Source organism: Haliotis asinina, chromosome 9, assembly GCF_037392515.1.
Source record: "Haliotis asinina isolate JCU_RB_2024 chromosome 9, JCU_Hal_asi_v2, whole genome shotgun sequence".
NCBI classification, from domain to species: domain Eukaryota; kingdom Metazoa; phylum Mollusca; class Gastropoda; order Lepetellida; family Haliotidae; genus Haliotis; species Haliotis asinina.
This window is the reverse complement of record NC_090288.1, coordinates 60,483,116-60,498,331: the sequence shown is the minus strand read 5'-3', so window position 1 is coordinate 60,498,331 and position 15,216 is coordinate 60,483,116. Positions and strand designations below refer to the sequence as shown.

The 15,216-nt window shown below is 35.9% G+C and overlaps 1 protein-coding gene across 3 annotated transcripts in view; it reads right to left on the bottom strand.

Moving 5' to 3' along the window:
* The window catches only part of LOC137295521 (forkhead box protein P1-like), an 81,755-nt gene that overhangs the window by 6,358 nt on the left and 60,181 nt on the right, over positions 1-15,216 (bottom strand). For all 3 annotated transcript variants that reach the window (XM_067826894.1, XM_067826892.1, XM_067826893.1), the window contains exons 6-11: positions 7,284-7,464; positions 5,433-5,520; positions 2,924-3,076; positions 2,091-2,319; positions 1,640-1,716; positions 1,239-1,340 (exon numbers count right to left, since the gene is read on the bottom strand). In XM_067826894.1, coding sequence (XP_067682995.1) covers positions 1,239-1,340; positions 1,640-1,716; positions 2,091-2,319; positions 2,924-3,076; positions 5,433-5,520; positions 7,284-7,464 — 830 coding nt within the window. The remainder of the gene's footprint in view (positions 1-1,238; positions 1,341-1,639; positions 1,717-2,090; positions 2,320-2,923; positions 3,077-5,432; positions 5,521-7,283; positions 7,465-15,216) is intronic.

The following is a 15,216-nucleotide window of genomic DNA, read 5'->3' as shown; positions in this document are numbered from 1 at the left end:
CTAATTCTAACCATCAATCCCGTATTTCCAATTCATACAGTTCCAATAGTAAATCTGGTTGTAAGTATTCTAATAATGATGATTACAAATGATACATTTTGCCAAAGTTCATTGCAGTTCCAATGAGAAACATTTGAACCTTTTCAACAAACTCTTCAGAAAATATAACATTTTGAGAACGAAACTGAGGTTATGTTTTTACCGAAAGTTATTTCCCTTACATTTCTTTTTGTAGAATCACATATTAATGTGTCAGAAACTGCTCAAAAGAATGCAAAAAAAATTAAACAACAATTCATTATGAACTGTGTGACAAGTGAGTAATACAAGCAGTGTTGAAATTCCAATCAATATCTGGTTATTTTCACCATAAACTATCCAAACAGCTGCAATCATCAGGTGTGGATATTCATAAGATCTTTGACATCAGTTACCATGTGATAATCAACCTATATCACATACATAATATAAACTGTAATACATAGCCTCACATTCTTTTGAGCAGTATATAGTTCTGAGTTGACATGTTTCTATGGATACAGGATGATATACATCTAGTCTAGGAGCACTGCAACTAAAGGACACAGCTTTCTATACTTAGTGGGTTCTAAAACTAAACAATAGTATATAGAACTAAAAATGAAAATAAAAAAAATGCTGTATCTACTAGCTTCACATTTTTTACCCAGAAGTTGAGATAATATTCAATGTAGGACTTGTAATTTGTTTGTGATTTGAATAAAAATAACTGTTTTCTTCAGTAGACACAACAAGAGAGGATATTTGTTCTGTCAAAGTATTGCTAAAAAATCTCTTTAAGAAATAAAAGTGAATATTTTTAAAAAAAATCTGCTGAACAATATCAACAGAAAATGCATGTATGGATGCATATTTGTACATAAATCAACACTACCACCAAAATAATAAAACAGATAAAATTTAAGGTAAAATTCTTTCCTTCCATTTAATTCTTTTAAAAATGCTGTAACCATTGTAAAATGCAGGAAAGATTTTAATCCCAAAGACAAAATTTTGAAATGCAATAATGGATATTTTAAATAATGATAATAAAATTTCGCCTTAAAGGCATTATGATGTTACATTCAAAGAAAGTACAACATCTGCTTAAGGCAATTGTGTGCATCATTCATGGGGGTTGACAAAGAACAATTTGTGTCAGCTGATGTTTGATGTCCAAATTCCTGGAAGATTGTTTTCTGAAGAGGGCCAGTGCCTACCTTCCAAGTGGCCTCATTACGTCGGAAGTATGCAAATGTGTTCTGAAACCACTGGTAGATCTCATTCAGTGTCAGCTGACGATGTGGAGACTCAATGATAGCCTGAAAGTGAAACAAGTCCAAGTGAAACAAATACTAATTTTCTCCCAGATCCTTCTACGAAAAGAAGCAGAAAAAAACTATAAAACATGCATAAAATTTACTTCATAATGCGATAATTTGTTTTCTGACAATCAAACTTTTTCGAACTTTATTTCACTGTATAAACACATAAACTGTTTTGTAATTTGTAAGAGAGTTACTTCCCTTAGATCATTATTTCCTGTGAAGAAGGCCTGTACACAAGAATCACTTGATTATTTCAGGGATTATATCTGTGAAGATGATCTGGTCAGTCTTACCTGTCTGATCAGTGATGCGTAAGTAAATGGAGGCCTTACATCTGTGTTCTTGTAGAAGTCTCGATTTCTTTGGATTTCTGAAAACAAATTTGTCACCAAATTGACAAGTCTAAAATCACATGACGACCAGGCCAATTCTAAATTAATATTGAGTAAGTTGGCTTTTATACAGCATTATTTTAGCTATTTCAAAACCTGGATACTAGAAATGGCTTCACCGAACACAGGGAACTGAACAATGGCCTTTGGCATGTTGAGTACTTAGTTAACCACAAAGCCAAATGCGCCTTATCAAAAAAAAAAACCCCGAATCAACTATTGTTAAATAATATAATACACGAGGTCGGGTATTAAGTTTGGGGATAATTTTTCAAAGTTCTTTATTTGTGTGTGTATGTGAGCGCGCAAGCGCATTATTTGGAAGAATGCAAAGATGGAACATCTTCTGTACCTGCTGATATGGGAAGATTGCACTTGTCTGAAACTCTTCGCCTAATTGTCCCTGCACCGGTAGGTGTCGACTGCGGCGTAGCAGGTGCTTGCGACACAGTAGGAAGCTGAGAGCTTGGAGTCAATGTTGGTGTCATGGCAACCACTGGTGATGTTACTACAGTTACGGCTGGGTGAGGTGGTGCCGTTGTCAGAGGAATTGAAGCGAGTTTGGGCATGATGGTGGGTGTCTGGAAAGTGCACAAGATAGTTATTTTATCTAAAAACATTAATTTTCATGCAGTTTCAGAGATGTAGAAGATACTTACAGAGCTAAAATGTAACTTGAACAAAGAAGAAAGAAAATCACTCAACCATATTCATTCTGGGACCAAAATAAATTTTACTTAATTCACTGGCCAGAAGTTAAAACTTCACAGTAAACACATCACAGCCAAAAGTACAATATCATTGTTGGCCAATTGTTCCCATAAAACACAAATTTCCTCAATTATCCTGCCACTGACATCAAGCCAAATACCAGTCATAGTGACACCAGAACTCTGATCTTTGCTAGTGTTCAAGTACAGTTAGTGAGGAAATATTCTGACAGAAGAGATAAAACAAGCATCAAACTGTAGCTTACCATACCATTGCCATAAAGTCATTACAGAGGAGAAACATTAATACCACCACAATGACATATCATGATATAAATCATATTGCCCTGTCTGAAAGTGTTTCTATGGAGACATGCTTTGTTCAGCACCAAGTAAATAACACTTTGTGACAAGTAGTTGTACTGCCTGATTATGAAGAAACAATGAGAAGCACTAAGTATTGTTCATGCTTTACATTGAGAGTGATAGGCTCAGGCTTCACTTCCTGTGGTATCAGCTGTGGTTGCGATGGTTGTGGAGGGGGCTGAGGTGAATGCTGACGCTGCTGGGGAGGCTTCATGTGGAGATGCTGCATCATTGCCTGTAACATCTCCTTCTCTCGGGACAACTGCAACAAAGCAACACTGAACTTAAACGTTTGAGTGTTAATATATAAAATAAAGCTAAGTGCTAAGACTACCATCATTCTTTGTTAAAAAGAATGTTACGTACACCTAGCACTAAAATGGCTTTGTACAGCATCACCTAGAAGTATGTCTAACACCATATGTAGCCAAAATGTAGCATTACTCTTAATAAAAGTAGAGATTCCTCATAGGAGATTCGAGGTGCAGAACTCAAACTTCTTCTGCGCTGACAGTGTTGTTTTGAAAAACCACTTATTTAGAAGTTTGGGTATTTTAATAAACAAAATCTAACGAAGCTGCACCTGCTGCTATTCACTCATGAACACAGTAAAATGTAATACTGCTGAAAAGTTCATGATAATGTCAACATCTGGCATTAAATCTTTCAGTAATTAATAGGAAATAAAACAGTTATACTATGGTTGCAATAACTACATACACAAGCTTGTTATCATGAAGTTAAATAAAGGCATCCCATTGGTTGAACCCGCTTTGAATATTCAAATGATTGCAAGTGAACTCTAGACAAGCCTGACAAGAGGCAACATTAAGTCTTCCTGTTCATCAACCATGTCTCTAGTTTAATCCACACATAAAACAATATTCTCATCAGATGCAGAAAAATATTCTAATAATATTGCTTGCTAAGAACAATAAAGACACTTGTTCAGCATAAAACCGGGCTCAGACTGTCTGCGTGTAAGGTCAAGACCAATGCCAACAAAGTTTACAATATGCAAACTAGACATGCCAGGCCTTGTTTGACACACAGCATTTTCATTACCAATTTCATGTTTATCTACAAAAATAGACATACCAAAAACTGTCACTTTCAAATATTTCAGATACACAGCATACAAATTCATAATATCTTTTCGTGTCATGGGAACATTGGCATGTGACAGCCAAAATACTTATATCTAAACTTCAAAATGTCAACATATCTGTGGTTTTGACACACCAACTAAAGTGGCAGAAAACTGTCGACACATTTATGCTTTGCATGTGCCTACCATACAGTCCATAACATATTTTTGTTGCAGTTGTGATAATGTATCATTCGAGGGAAACTAACTTTAGTGATTAGTACGAGAAAAAAAAATCATGGTGCTACAGACATATTATTTCTAAAAATATAATCAAATATTCTGTCTGTACTCAATTTAGTCAGGAAAAGAATAAAAGACACACACACTACACAAAATAAATCAGGTAAGTAGAAAAAATATAAACTTCAAATAGTCATGATAAAAAGGTTTCCACATGAATACAAGAGATTTCCAACCAACACATTTAATAGCACATAAGTTGGCATAAACCTGTCTTATATTGAGACTGATATTATGTACCTTCAAACCTAGGACTTCACATACAAGTTAATTTATTATTACTTGCATAATACACAACAATGAGCGACAAATTCAGGGAGAGGGTAGCAATGGTATGTCATAATATTCTCCTCAGGCCATAATCACTGTCAGACCTAACAGCCATCTATTTGCTTAAGAAATGCAAAATCAAGCTTTTATTCTTTAACTAAAATGAAGGAAGTCAAGAGACAAAATAAACCTGTGACATTTGTACATCAAATTTCTTTTGTTCAATTATGTATTCCACTACAAAGTGAAACAAGGCAGAAGGAATGACAGTGATAGAAGTTTTATATCCCCTCTGAACATCATTTAGTGCTGTATATATCCCTGTATAGTTCCCCTCCATCAACATCAAGCCCCATTGGCCAATGAACGTCACTGCACCAGCACACCATGTAACATGAGTGGGGCGGTCACATTAAGGTAGTAAATGTTCACTTGATTAATCCTTTTAGCCTTACATAGTTGACTCGTACTTGCTGGTTAAGACAGTGAATACCAGCTCTGGAGCGCTAGGCAAGGACAGCTACTGACAGCTTTATTTGCATATAATGCATGTTTTTCAAGTGCTATTTCTCCGTGTACAACTTGTTACCTTGGTGTCAGTGTCAGCTCCTTGTAAATACAGAGCCAGTGATTGCCACTTTGTCTCTTCTTCCAATAAATTTTTGGCTGATATTCCAAGATATTACAGGACAGATCACTGTAGGTATTAACATGTTACAATTCAACTCAATGACGATAAGTATTTGCACAATCCTTACTGTTTTCAATATTCAATGTGCTTGAAGATCAAATCATATGAGAGAGAAAGAAAGAAAGAAAGGGGAAGGAAGGTATGCGTGTTTGCTGTGTGTGTTGACGATTGCATGTTTTATTTATTACATAGCAACATGATATCAGAGGTCTTGAATGAGGTGCTGGACATGAGTCCCTGCTTGATACTGTACATAAGGGCACCTACCTGTATTTCCAGCTGACTGACGACTTGCATCTGCACTCTCGCCTGTGCAGTACTTCTATCGTCCAACACATGCTCACTGTTCAAGTGTCTGCCGTAAACAAAATACAATTCATACAATATGGTGTCAACTCGGAGAAAATCAATACCATAGCATCAACAATGGAACCTAGTGTCCGGATTTCAACTTAAGTAGATCCAGACATGATCAAGGTAAGTAACTCTGCACAGCAAATTCGCACAAGTGTACTTTAATGTAGGATGAAATTACGTACTTTTAAGAACCAATGTTGTTTCTTGGGAATGTATTCTTTACAACAATTCGCTGCCAAAATGGTGAGAGAGGTGTATTTGCTTCAAATTGAAAAGGACCCGTGAATGTTCCGGGGTAGAATAGGCCTTCAGCAACCCATGCTTGCTATTAAAGGCGACTCAGCTTGTCGTAAGAGGCGACTAACGGGATCGGGTGGTCAGGCTAGCTGACTTGGTTGACACACGTCATCGGTTCCCAAGAACGCAGATTGATGCTCATGTTGTTGATCACTGGATTGTCTGGTCCAGCCTGGATTATTTACAGACCGCCGCCATATAGCTGGAATATTGCTGAGTGCGGCGTAAAGCTAAAACTCACTCACTCACTCAAATTGAAAAGAAAATCTGACCATTTCCAAAGTTATACACGTAAGGGATCTCTAGGGTCAAGCAGTAAACCTGGAGTGAGTGAGTGAGTGAGTGAAGGAAAGAAGACTTCATGACTTGATTTTTGTATATCTTGAGTCAATTATGCCCAATGAATGTTCATTGTTTCTTGGTTAAGAACTTAAAGAGGTTTGCCATCACTGGAAATAACGCTATATGTCTTTTCAAAGGGAACAGTCAATAATGCAGTTGAAAAACACAAGCTCAATGTGTGAAAAATGTTGCAAATAAATATGACCGCCAAACAGGCTTCAAACACCAGCTGTGATAGTGGTAGCATGCAGAACATGATCTACTTCTTGTCTGCAGGTGAAAAATGGCTGCTAAGTAACCTTGGCTGGTACATTTTTAAACATCGCTTTTATTGCAAGCATGGGTTCTTCAAGACCTATTCTATCCTGGAGTTTCACAGGCCAATGGTTGTCCAAAGGGAGGTGGTAGGATCAGCTGATTGCTCATTCTAGGCTGCTTTGTTGATCTCTTGCAGGTGAAATTATGAGATATTCTTACTGTCTAAATCACATTTGTGCAAGATTCATATTTCAGCTGCAGACAGCAATCTTAAATAATGAGTGCAATGGCACTGGTTTTCAATATCAAAGCAAAACAGTTCCTATTAGCCTCTAATGTTGCAAAATAATGTTCTTGGGACTTTACTGACACTTATAAGTATCACTGATAAAGTACCAACACACTATATACAACAGTATTCTTCTGATACTGTTGCAAAACCATGTTCTACTCAATGAGTACACATGACAACAAACTAGCCTGATGCCTGTCATATAACATCATAAGGAATCATGCGACTGCAAGTTTTATGACTGCAGTATGACAATACTGCCATAACCTGATTATTGTATAACAAAACTATGCTACAAGTCTATCTTGTACACTAATGGTACAAGTTTATATTGTACAATGTTGTATAACAAAAGTACAGTGGAAGCTGTCAAAACCGGCATCTGTCCAATCCTGCAAGTTGTCAACACCAGCATGAAATCTCAGTCCCGTCCATGGCATGTGCATTTATCATCAGCTCTGCAATTCAGCATGTTGTCTTAACCGGATTATTTCTTCAATCCCAATGAGTGCCGATTTAGACAGCTTCCACTGTATGTTCAAAGTTATCTTGTATAACGATGTTCCACTCACTTGGTAAATGCATGGTAGTCATCACAAGGTGTGTCACAACCTGGCCACTTGCACACACTGTGTCGGAAGAGAGGGTTGCTGGGTGGGGCAGACCCGTTGATGGCCTCACTGCCAATTTGAGCCTTGGCACTGTCGTTATGGCGGATGCTGATTGGTGCAGTCTGGTTGAGGGGAGCAATACCTGCAACATACAGCACTCACGTAAGTCATCAGTCCACATTCAAACTTGTTTTTCACCAGTTGCTGAAGTGAATACACTGATTTTTCAAATCTTTTTAAAATACTGCACCACCCAATGCATGAGAATTGTACATATATACCTATCAAGAGGTTGGTCTTACTCAAAACACTCACAATATGTTATGTAGATATGCATGGTTACATCGAAGATGAATTTCTCCACTAACTTGGGGGAATCAACCACAAACTTTATGTTGATGAAATACATGAAGATCATGCATAAATTGCTGCAAAGCATGTGCAAATATGGTGCACGCGAACAGCTGAATTGGAGGATTCGCCAATTTTCACTGACTTTCATCATTTATTGAACTCATGACAAGAATCTTTTTGATGTTACAGATTTGTTTGACAATACCTCAGTGCATGTGTAAACAGTACATTTAAACAGTATGGACAATTTTATAACATCAAATTCATTCTGTTACCGGCTCTTGATCCAGAGAAGTGGCATGTGACCACAACAAACAGTTACAGTGGACAGATATTGTTAATTGTTACCTACAATTAATAAAAATTAATATCATAACATAAACAAAGTTCCAAATATGTATCTTAGTTTTTGCTTTTTATTGTGTAATCTCAGTTTTTTTCGCCAACACTTTCTCATATCCATGATCACCTATGCTCAAAACTATAGTAGAACAGCCAGTACATGTTCCGATCTCAAAGTGTGAACTAATTATATGATGTTTAGACATATTCCTCCAATTCCCGAATATGACATACATCTTTTTCAAAAAGGTTTGAATATGTGCAACACAAAAGTGACCTGCACATATTTTGTAAACAAAACAAATGTACGAATCTTTAAATCGTCATAGCAATACTTAAAACACTTACAAATAAGAACATGAATTGGAATACACATATCAATCATTACAATGAAGGTCAATCAATTATTTTTTTCACTATGATGCTATTCCTACATGTTGTACAACAGTCAACAAGGTGTGCATTACACATAATGAACATGCACATTAATTTTGGATGAAAAGGAAAGTGATCTATTTACTTTGACAGGTATTTGTTTATGGTGGCACGAAACATCAGCTTGTATTCGGCTATCATGTGAAATTTAATTGTCTCTTTATGGGTATGCAAGACGAAAATATGCATTATTCATACCATCCATGATCCTCAGACTATAATTTATGAAGGACATATTTCTATCTCGCAAACATAACCCAAACATGATTGTTATCACAGTACATAAAATCAATAGTGAATTCAATACTACACGAAAGAATATTCAATATAAAAGTCTGAAAGAAACAAACTAAATACCAAACAGTCCCAGCTAGTGTTACACTGTTGTCATTAAACTTATTAAATATTTACACTGTTCTCAAATCAATGGAACATATTTCAATGAGCTAAGAAATATCACCATTATTTATCCAAATATCAACAATGTTTATAGCCTCATATCATACAAGCACACAAGATTTGTTTACCATTGCCATGGAAACTACCAATTGTTTCATATGTATTTAGTTCAGCAATAGCCAGTGAATACACAAGACATATCATGTTTTGGTAACAACGAGATACATGTGTGTGACACTGCACTATCAATTACTGATCAATGGGGTAACTATTCTGCTATAAGTGATTCACTTAAAACAAAGGGACATTTGTATAGGCAATACTGGGAACAATCGTACAGCAAGAACAATATATTTATTTCATAACACCATTCACACAAGGTGTCAAAAAAACCCATTATTCTGAAGTTTCTTTCAAGACCTATAATCATAACTGAAAAAGGATGCCATCGCCACTATTTAAAAACGATGTAAAATCATATCTGTCTACAAGTCGTACCATAGGGTTATAAAATGTACAGCTTGTTGTTCAAGTGGGATAAAAAGTCATACCACGGTAAGTCTGCTAAATGTGGGAGTAAAGCCCAAAGTGACATATGCAGGGGCAATGTTTACCACTTAACCATGAATGGAATTATGGTGCAGAGAATTGGGGTGAATCTGTTTCAAAAATGTCGGCAAGCACATAGTTTTCAACAGAAGTTAGAAGAAAGGATACTATTGGTTGAGCTTTCTGGACAAATCAAAATTTGAATTGTTCTTCTGACAAATGGCCAAGTCTCAGGTTTGGGGTGTTCATTGGATTTGAACTCATTTACTGGAAGCTGACAGAGAGGTAGAAGCTGAAGCTTGAATGTCTCTAAATTTTTCACCAGAATGAGCTGATAAAACAGATTAAAGGACGATAAAGTGAACACTTGTAGGATATATCACATTTGGTTGATAATTCCTGCCCAATATTATCAGGTGTATAGATGACAATCTCATACCACTACTCTGTGCACCGTTTACGAACTGCACACATCAATCCTACATGTTACGTTTACTGCAAAACATAACAAAATAACATATTGTTATTTAAACATCCACTTGACACCCACTTTTAGTGGTTCACCTCTTGTATTTTCACACATGCATGCACACACAAAATGGATCTTTGTAACATTTTGATATCTTTCTGGTGCTGCTAGTTGGGTTAATACTGCTTTCCAAAGATCTAAACACACAATGAGAACTGTCATGCTATTCACATTTACATAATGTGATTCTCATAGCCAACCCCAACTAGCGAGGGTAGTAGGTAGGCAAAACAAAATATTGTAAAACTGAGATTAGTATACTAAGTCTTGAAATCATTTTATGATTTTATCAATTCATGACCGAGTCGCTTTGCTTCAGAAACAATTTTATAATAATGTATATGAGGAATGATCAGGATAACCTGATTTGTAGGAGTGTGCAGGGTCCAGATTATTTTCATCTCATAGGGACATAGACTTCCTAAGCAGTGGGGAAAACTGAGATAATTTCATTATTTCCCACTGGTGTGTGGGTGACGGGACACAAAGATAAAAATATGGACAGCCTTTTTTCTTAACCTTCACCTTGTTCAGCTTCTCCTTGGTAAAAGCAAACTATGCCTTTCCAGTTCTGTAAGTGACATTCAGACACTATCATAAGCACAAATCACAGTCAGTTGATTAAAAATATTTCCCTAAACTTCAAGGAAAGTTAAATCAATGAAAGACCACAAATGCTTGTCTAAAACTCAAACTTCTCTCTTGACCATGGTTACAGTCTGCCTTAGAACAGGTTCTGACAGACAAGGGGCAGCAGATTCACAGCTCAATCAAGTTTTCATTTACTCACTCTACAACATGCAGATGTCGCAATCCATCATAAAATATGAAATATGATCTTCTCAAAGCAACAAAAAATATCCCACCCTATGAAATTTACTGTGTCAAGTGTATCACTCTAACTCATGACACAAATAACAATAAGTTATGCCTTTGCACTCACATGACTCGCAAAGAAACATGCGACAGGTTCATAAACCATGAACTATATGACGGCTGGAATACAGAGGGCCTGTCACTCTGGAGCCCTGTAGCTCAGTGTTCAAAGAAACATGAACATTTTAGCATGCACTCAATGACCTCCCTTGCTAATCCATGTGGCGAGATGAATAAATTCAAACGATTTTATTTGCATTTTTTTTTCACAGGTAAACAGGGGTTGTTAAGGAGTCTTATTCCACCATACATTAAAAAGTTACAGACACTGAGACAATATTTTAACTAAAAGTTTGTCACAAAATGTTTATATGAACTGTCAGGGATTTATCTAGGATGTCATTCAAGTGCCTTTTGGAGGTATATTAGCAAAACATGTTATCTTGTTCAAAATTAGATTTTTTTAATGTTTTTCACTATGTAAATTCTTAGGTACTGGGACTAGGAATAATCAAATTGGGACTTCTTCCCAGCATTTACAGCACACTTAAACCTATGTTGTTCCCTGAGCCTTAATGGTTCTTAGTTAGGAATCTTACCTTGATATTTCACTCAGGTGAGTACAATGACTGGTCGTTATCCCAGATGAGACTATTTCTGATTTGTAAAAAGTACGGTCCACAGGTTGAAAAAAATTTAGGTCATCCTGGATTTTCACAAAAACAAAGAGTTTCATATTTTAATTCGTAAAATAATAATCTTGGTCTGTTTTACAAAAGAAAATGTAAAGCTAAAATTTCACCTGTGTGATGACTAACTTCACTCAGGTGAGTACACTAACTGCTTTTCACTCCAGAGAAGACTATTTCTGATTGTGAAATGTATGGTCCACAGGTAGAAAAAAATTAATCATATTGGATTTTCATAAAACAACAAGTTTCATATTTTAACTCATAAAATAATAATCTTGGTCTGGTTAATAAAAATAAGTCTAAAGCTATAATTTCACCTGCAATGATGACTAATTATGAGAAAAAAATCTGTTCACATTAAATAAGATTCCACTGGATTATTGTTATTGCACAAATCTTAGTGAGCATAAAGCTCAACCTTGGCTACATACAACAATCATGCAGGGATGATGAATGAATTTCCTTACTATTGTAAACTAGGAGTGATTATGAGGTTTCCAGTGCTTTTGCTAAGGGAGATAACACCTGCGGATAGCGCTTGAAGGATCTTGAGGAAGAGAGTGAAAAAAAACATGTACTTTTGATATTGTTCAAGATACAACTTGCGAATGGTGAATCATGTTTCAAGAAAAACACACAGAAGTGTTTACAGGGAGGTATTCATAAAGATTTTGTTGATTCAAAGTCCTACAGAGCTCCAGATAAGATTTAACTTGTGTGGGTAGTGAACCCACAAAACTAACTTAAATACATGTATGAAGGAAATGATTTCATAAAAAAAACCCACTAGTCCTACAATAACAGTACAACATGATAGTAATCATTGTCCTTTTCAACACACAAGTGATTGCTATGAATTTATTCCTTACACATGTTTTAAACTGTTCGTGTATCTAACATTTTTAATGGTATGCAACATATATTTTTCAAAGTGTAATTGGAAATTTTCTAAGTGTATTTTACCCAGATGTGCAGCTTATCTGGGCCTCTGAGTTATAAGACATAGATATTCAGAGTTGAAAGTTGCTCTCTCAGAAGTGATGAAACAGTAAGCCAACAGGCGCTAACAGGACCACGAGGATCGACTTTTATGTTTGAATTACTTTACAAGTTCAACATTTCATTGAAATGTGTGTCGATTTAACATGAAAATGTGATTCATTTGCAAATATATATGGACACAAAGGATGATGTAAGGTTTATCTATAAGGCCCAACAACTGATAATTATCTCACTAATTGATGAACATTCTTCACGTGAACAAAGATTGTTATACAAAAAGAGCGACAATGTTCAGTTATCCATACGGAGAAGAAAGCATCAGTAACCTATCATCCATGCTGTAACATCTGACACTGGTATATATTTTTTTCATATCAGTCATTTGTAACTACATACAATGACCAGCAGCAAAACTCACATTTGGGGAAAATCGTTGATGTGAATATCATACACAATTGTATTTTTTTCTGAAGAGTGAGTGATTTTAACCCTCTCATAACAATATTCCTGCAACTTCACATCAGGGGACACCAGAAACAGGCTTCACACACAGTACCCATGAGGGAAATCAAACCCAAAACTTCAGCGTGATAAGACCATAACCATTAAGCCACCCCACCTCCCATCCTCATTTTCTTAAATAGTACTTTTTTCATGCATGACACAAGTGTTCTGCCACATGCACAGATCATGTTAGACAAATTAACTGAAAACTATCATCAATGTAGAAGTAAGGGACTACTGCCTGACAGATTTAAAGTGGTTGTTTCTTCACATCCAGATGGAACGAGTGTTGGCCGTGTGTGTCCAAGACATCAGATCATCAACTAATGTCTGCACAACAGGCTGTTACTTTTGTCCTATCTGGTTAACTTCAGGCGTTGGCTTATTCCACATCTGTCACAAAACATTTCATTGGACTTTGACGATGACAGCATCATCAGCTGCATGATGGTAACAGCTTGATTATCAAACAGTGAAAAGTAAATACGGCCCGTAACATCACCTTCCATGTAAATCCTGGTGTAGTGAATTGAATTGGCTGGCAATCATACGACCAAGGTTTTCTAGGTGATGTTTTCAACAATATGTAAGTTGAGTGATGACTGGCCTTATTGTGCTGACAATCAACTTTTACTGGAAATCACTATTTATTATGATCGAGTAGGTTTTGCAGAACGCCACTTCTAGCAATATTCCAGCAATATCACAGCAGGGCACACGAGAAATAGGCTTCACACTATATACTCATATGGGGAATCAAACCCCAGTCTTCAGTGTGACGAGCAAGCACCTTAACCACTAGCTGTTGAAAGTATTAGAGCTGTGGCAATATTTTGCAGCATCAAAAATTGTGATAACTCATCTGACAATAAATATGTAGATGCTTTTTTTGCATCATGATATGTATCGCTGATCTTAAAATTGTTAATTTTCACTTGAAAATGATGGTTATGTAAAGATTTACCCTGTTTTTTGCAATAAAAAGATCATGATATGCACAAAATCAAATCGTTCGAAGATATCACAATACATATCGCATCATAAAATTTCTGCATCGTCACACGTCTATAAAGTATTGGTGTCTGTTTTCAAAAATGAAATATATTTTCAGGAAGCTTCAAGCCTTTACAATGATGTTTACGACCTATTATTTTATGCAAAAAAATGCTGCAAAAGACATATAGAATATTTATTTACTTTTCAATCAGCAATATGAGCTATTGAACATTTTCCCCTAAACCTGTAATGTTTTATCAATCCAGCTTGTTTCCAATTGCAATATTACTGTCATGTATTAAACTTCCTCTTTTATACGCAATATTACACGTATACAATGGTTGCAAGGGCAAGAAAACAACTGAGTATTAGAATAGTCATCTTGACATGATGTGATGACTTACAAGTACTAAAACTGCCTTTAACTTCAGGTTTGAAAAATATATTCTGGAATTCTAACTCTCCAAATAGCCTTATTACACTTAATAGTGACCTTTTCATATTCTACAGCCATTGTCATTGCTTGATCCCCAGTTGATATACACTGAGATTTACTAAGCTCCTCCCACACAGTATAAGTAATGCTCACTTGACACATATTTCACAACAGTAATGACAAAATATCAAATGTTTAGATAAACACAATATGCTACTTCTGTAAGACACATGCATGAACCTTCTAGCATGCTTTTGAAGAAATATTTTCATAAAACACTAAACACAACATCGAACATGTTCCACATAATTCAGCTGGTACTATATAAAAAGTTTCCAAACAACATGTGCCAGTGTAATGTTATTTCAGCTCACACGTGTAGACAAAAATCAATAAAGACAATCAATTTATTTTATTTTTCACTATTCACAGGTCAAAGAATATCATAGTTGACTCTAGAAAAGTAGCTCAAAACAAGAAACAGATTATAGAAATGGGAAGTCAGGAAACTTCTCCAGTCTTGATTTTCCTTCTGATGATGCTTTGAACAAACAAATAACCATGAGCAGTTCTTGGGGGAATATTATTAAGTGCATGGGTCACAAGAAAGGTGTTTATTCCGTGAGTTTAGGTTACCAACAGTAAACAAAACGCCCTGGCAACAGTAAACATCCAACCCTTTCTAAACATCCTGTCTGGTTGAGCACTTGATGTAAGACAAGCAGGAGAGGGCTGACTCATTCTCCTCTTGTTTATTTATTTTATGGCTGAATCAAATTG